The sequence below is a fragment of the Arachis duranensis genome, chromosome 8 (assembly GCF_000817695.3).
Source record: "Arachis duranensis cultivar V14167 chromosome 8, aradu.V14167.gnm2.J7QH, whole genome shotgun sequence".
NCBI lineage: Eukaryota > Viridiplantae > Streptophyta > Magnoliopsida > Fabales > Fabaceae > Arachis > Arachis duranensis.
Window position 1 is genome coordinate 48,743,381 of NC_029779.3, and position 5,474 is coordinate 48,748,854.

Genomic DNA, 5,474 nt, shown 5'->3' on the forward strand with positions numbered 1-5,474 from the left:
CTTTTTTCTTTTTTCATAATATTTTTTTCAACGTCTTTCAACTTTTCTTGGTCTTGAAAATCTCTGCATTCCTCAATACGTTGCGCATCATACTTCTCATTGTTGTTATCATCGGAGGAATAAGACAATAAAACTACATTGGAAAGCCGCTTTATATGCGCCGGTGCTGTAACATATTCTTTTATACCATTTTCGTTGACAACTCCATTGTCATGTAAAAGGCTCTTCTCTTCAAATTTATTGATATTCTTACGACTTTTGAACTCTTCGAATTTGCGAGAAAGTCTCGAGCGAACGCTTACAGAAAATACTTCTGTTTCTGTCGTTGCGGCTGCACCTTTTGGATTGATAGTAGAATTTTGGCTTCCCATAATTGGAGATGCACACAAGTATTGGAAATACAAATTAGGGTTTGGAAGAGAGAAGGGGCTATGTGTTCACTTAACTCTCACCTTTTTATTTTGGTTTTTTTTCCCCTAAAATATGAAAATAAATTGGAAAGGTCTTGAGGATTATTGTTAAGGGTTTTGGTTATAAGGTGGATGTTGAAATAACAAGATACAGTTAGTGTGTACTTCTTGGTGTACAATAATAGGAAAATGGATTGCACATAAAAAGTTGATGAACTAATTAAATTAGTATGGAAACTAAACTTTCTAGCTCTCTCGTTACATTATTGTTGTATATTTTACTATTTTTTTAAATTACTATAAATTGCACTTATTATACATATTGTTTGTGAAAAATTATAGAAATTAAAGTTAGTTATAAAATTAAAGCAGCTATAGTCTAAATTTGCAAAGTTGTACCAAAAGAGAAAAGATGAGAATTTATTATGAAAATCTAATAGTAAAAATCCATACATTTCCTTCTTAATAATGGATAGAATCTCGCTAGGGAGTCAATAAAGTATTTGTATAATGTGTACAATGAGTTATTTATTTGGTTCAATATGAGTTAAAGAATGAATATTCAGAGTAAAATACTACTAATTTCTCAAATACAATACATTTATATTATCCAAAATAACAATCCGAATACTAGGAATAATAAGCATCTAATATCCTACTGAATCGAACATCCTTATACCCCCATTATACACATTATATAGATACTCCATTGGTTCCTATACTTTCTCTAATAGTAATAATTCTGAGACATTAATCATTAAGTTAAAGGATGATATATAACAATATTGTCATGTATATTATTAAATATTTTTACTAAATTTTTAATTAGATTGCTATAATTTAAAAATTTGTAATTAAATTTGTATATTAGATAAAAAAATTAATTTGATTTTTACTAATAATTGTCTTTATAAATAACAAATATAAAATAAATTATAAAATATTTTTAACGGTATTTGTTAGTAAAAATTTAATAAACTTCTAAATTCTAAGAATTTATTGAAAACTCTACAAAACTATATAAAAAACCTACAAGGTAATTAAACCTTATATATACGCACTTAATCAAAATTCATACATAATATAACCACATATGTTCTTACATTTGAGTTATGAAATCAGAACTTAAACAAGAAGAAGATGAAGATGAAGAAGAAGATATTGGCGAGTCATATAGCCTCATAAAATCAAAGAATATTGGCTTATTATTATTATTATTAGCCACCTCGACAACATTATTATTAATTTTGTTCTTGACCATGTGATGTTGACTTTCTATGCTTCTTTTCTTCTTGAATATGCGGCAAAGAACCCAATTCCCTAAGTCTTCTACATACTTCTGCCAACATAAAATCAATCATACATAAATTAAATATGCCCATACACACAATAATCTTACTATTTTAGTTAATATATAATTTAATTACTATTATTTTTGTAAAGATTAGTGTAACTAAAGAATAACCATCAAGCTAAAATAAAATCTAGTGTTATAAGAAAAATTATGTTACTTAGATGTTAAGTTAATTAGTTAGATAAGTAATACCAAATTAATTGATTATGCTTATTAATTAAATCGTATGTCTATTATATAAAGATGATAAATAAATATTTTATTAATAATGATCTCTACCATTTATTTTTTGTATGTTGTAAAATATAATGCGAGTGTAAATATAACAAATCAAAGAATATTATTGATGAGTGTAATATTAGGCCATTATAAAAGAAAAAAATTGTAAAAACAAACTTTGTAGTAATAATTGAAAAAATAATCACCTGGGATGAATTAGAAGGAGTAGTGACAAGTCGATACTCACGCATGATCCAATGAGTTCTAGAGCCATTTGGAGATTTTCCATGATAGAATACAAGAGTTTTTCTTATCCCAACAATATTATTATTATTATTATTATTGGATGATGTTGAAATTATTCTTTTGTCTGATCCAGTTGCTTTCCAATATCCAGATTTCGTTATTCTGTTCATTCGGTTACCGTTTCTATACTTAACTTCCTTTGAGCTGAACAAGTATCTCTCTTCTTCCTCCCCATAATTATTATTATTCCCTAATAATAAAATAAAAAAATAATAAGATCATAGTTATAAGAGCATATATATGACATTAATAAATAATGTTATGTTAATGTGCTTTTGTTCATTTATATTTGTTTCTCTTCATCTTTTAATCAATTTAGTAATAATTAAAAGATATAGAAAGATATTACTATATCTGTACGTATAATGTATATTAAAATATAAAATATATACTAAAATTAAGTTTAACAACAATATATATTTATATAAAATATATAATGACTGATTTTAATCGATAATTTTTAATGTACACGTAATATTTTTATATTACATATACTAATGAGCTCTTGCATAGAAAATATGTCAATAATCATGGAAAATATGTCAATAATGATGATGAATTTATACTGCATATTGTAAAAATACCTTAATCAGTTAATTATTCCTAGAGCTATATGTAAAAAAAAAAAATGAGTAAAAGTTGAATAATATTTTAATTTAACTTAGTTTCATTCTAACCTTAGATAATGTCAATTTAGTTTCAATTTAATTTAATTAATTTAGTCTATCTTTAGCTTTTTCTTTTTTTGAAGAAATTATTAAATTAAACATTTTAAGAAGCAAAGACTAAACGGAATTATATATACTTCACTATAATTTGGTAACTTTAATAAGAGTGAAACTAAAACTTAAAAAAAAAAAAAAGATTTTGATATTGATTACCTGGCAAATCCCAAGGATCATAGTTGCATACATTGATCTCAGGAATGATTGAAGCTGGCAACTGAAAAGAGAAAACCTTGCATTTCAAATACTGAAATAGAAGCTCCTCTTCTGTTGGTTGGAACCTAAATCCAGGTGGCAATAATCTCACTCCATTCTTGTTCTTCTTAACAAACCTCATCTTCTTGCTCATCATAAAATAATTATAAATAATAAAAACTTAGTAAACTGGACCAACTTATTGGTGATCAAATGAAGCTTTGTGTATGCTTATTTATAAGCATATTATATATAGCTAGGTTATTTAATTTTTTTGGAGTTAGTTGGGAGGGAACTTAAGCATGTAATAAAGGGGACAATGCTTAACTGACTAAGTTTGTTCTTTGAAATTTTAATTAATTAATTAAAAGTTGTTATATATTATATTGAGTTTAATTTTGATTTACCGACAATGTAAAGCATTTTACACAGTCGTATAATTACATCTATTCTTTTGGATGACTATTCACGCAATCAATGTAAAAAGTAGTTATTTTTGTTGATGATATGACTTTGCGTAATTGTAATTTATTTTACACTAACATTACATCAAAATTAAATTTATATTTTATATACCAAATTTAAAAAGATCTTTTTCTTTGCCTTTTTTGCTATGCCTGACCACCACCTTTTGTATCATAAAATATAAAGTGATTGGTCATAAAATTAAATATTTTGCATGCTTTTCTTAGAGTCATGGAAATATGATTTCAGATTCCATGGTTCTACCAATTAAGTATTAACAAGTATTGAGAGATAATTAATTAGCAAAAGAATTAATGAAGACCTAATTAAAATTTTGAAATTTAAAATTTTCTATATATATGTTCATCTAATATTGGATTGGCGGTGGTGATTGACTATTTTCAACTGGAGTTGTTGGATTTGGTTTAATGATTTAATCAAACTTAGGGTTTGTTGGATAGGTTTTTGGAATCTCCTATGTGAAATTATATCTCTTATGTTTCTTTTTAATTTCTTTGATAATAATAAGTCAATCCTCTATTTGCTGGTGTCATGCTTAGCATGTATAGTTTGACGTAAAACATAGAATAATGGTGGATTTGTTTTTTGATTTTATATTAAAAGAAAAAAAAAAGTGATTTGACAGCCTTTATTTTTCTAAAACTGAAAAAGTTTAAAAAAAAGTTATTTAATAAGAAACAATTTTTTTATTTTAATTATTTATAAAATCTATATAAATATCTAAAAGGTAATAAATTATATACTACAAATAAACCATCAAATTAACGAACATAAATAATGTTAGATGAATAAGTATTTTTATAATAAGTCTCCAAAATATACCGTCCAACTAACTAAATTTTCAAAAAGTTAAATTTTTTCCAACTTTTTTTTTAAATATTGAAACCAACACAAAAATTTATTTAAAATAACAAAGGAATTCATGGAAAAATATAGAAATTTTTTAAAACCAAAACATAAATTTTTGCAAAATTAAAGAACATAAAATTTATAACAGAACAACAAATATATAGATTCTGTACAAATAACACATAACATGAAGGAGAAGGCGGAAAAAAATGCATAATAGGGAGAGAAGGAAAAATAAAAAAGAAAAATATAGAAAAATAAACTTTTAGTTGAGGACTGGGTTGAAATAAAATGCTATTTTATTATATAAAATTTAAAACATCTTTGTATTATTTCATATATATAGAAAAAGTCTATTAGATATGTAACTATAAAAATATATCTATGTAAATTTATGCTTCAAACTCAAGAAGAGATTTTGTTCTATAATTGTTTGTGTACATGTCTTTATTTTAGTTTAAATTTTTGGGATATGTAATGACAAAGTAAAAGATAATAAAAATATTTGATAACAAAAAATAATTAATAAAAAATAGTCAGAATTTATCTTATTTATAAGATAAATTTTATTATTTTTTTTGTCTTTCTAATATTATCGAAAAAATAATTATAAAAAAAGGATAATATATTGTTTATAAAACCTTATTTGCATTTAATGTTTAATATTAATTAGGAGCTAGACATGTACTTAAACCTTGTTTTTAGTTCTTCCAAGCATTTTATGTCGGTACTTCTAAATTGGGATGATATAAATAAAGTATGGAGCTAGATATGTGACGATAATATATTTGAAGAAAATAACAAACTTCAGGTAAAAAAAAAAAAGGGTTGAATTATCACCCATTAGCATTGCCCTGTATGTCAATATATAATTATATACACATAGCTAGTTTTATTTATTTGAACTTTGAAAATTAAAATTGACACGTG

The 5,474-nt window shown here is 24.5% G+C and overlaps 1 protein-coding gene across 1 annotated transcript; it reads right to left on the minus strand.

The window, feature by feature from the left end:
• Nucleotides 1-1,475: 1,475 nt before the first annotated feature.
• LOC107463480 (NAC domain-containing protein 83) lies at nucleotides 1,476-3,416 on the minus strand. The gene is made up of 3 exons (XM_016082274.3): nucleotides 3,171-3,416; nucleotides 2,190-2,479; nucleotides 1,476-1,749 (listed from the first exon to the last, which is right to left on the minus strand). The coding sequence occupies exons 1-3, from the start codon at nucleotides 3,364-3,366 to the stop codon at nucleotides 1,510-1,512; spliced, it is 726 nt and encodes a 241-aa protein (XP_015937760.1). The 5' UTR covers nucleotides 3,367-3,416; the 3' UTR covers nucleotides 1,476-1,509.
• Nucleotides 3,417-5,474: the final 2,058 nt, after the last annotated feature.

Coding starts and splice junctions, on each gene's coding strand:
- LOC107463480 (XM_016082274.3), bottom strand. CDS start 3,366: ATGATGAGCAAGAAGATGAGGTTTGTTAAGAAGAACAAGAATGGAGTG. Junction 2,480..3,170: donor TGATCCTTGGGATTTGCCAG/GTAATCAATATC, acceptor TTTTATTATTAG/GGAATAATAATAATTATGGG. Junction 1,750..2,189: donor CTCCTTCTAATTCATCCCAG/GTGATTATTTTT, acceptor TTATGTTGGCAG/AAGTATGTAGAAGACTTAGG.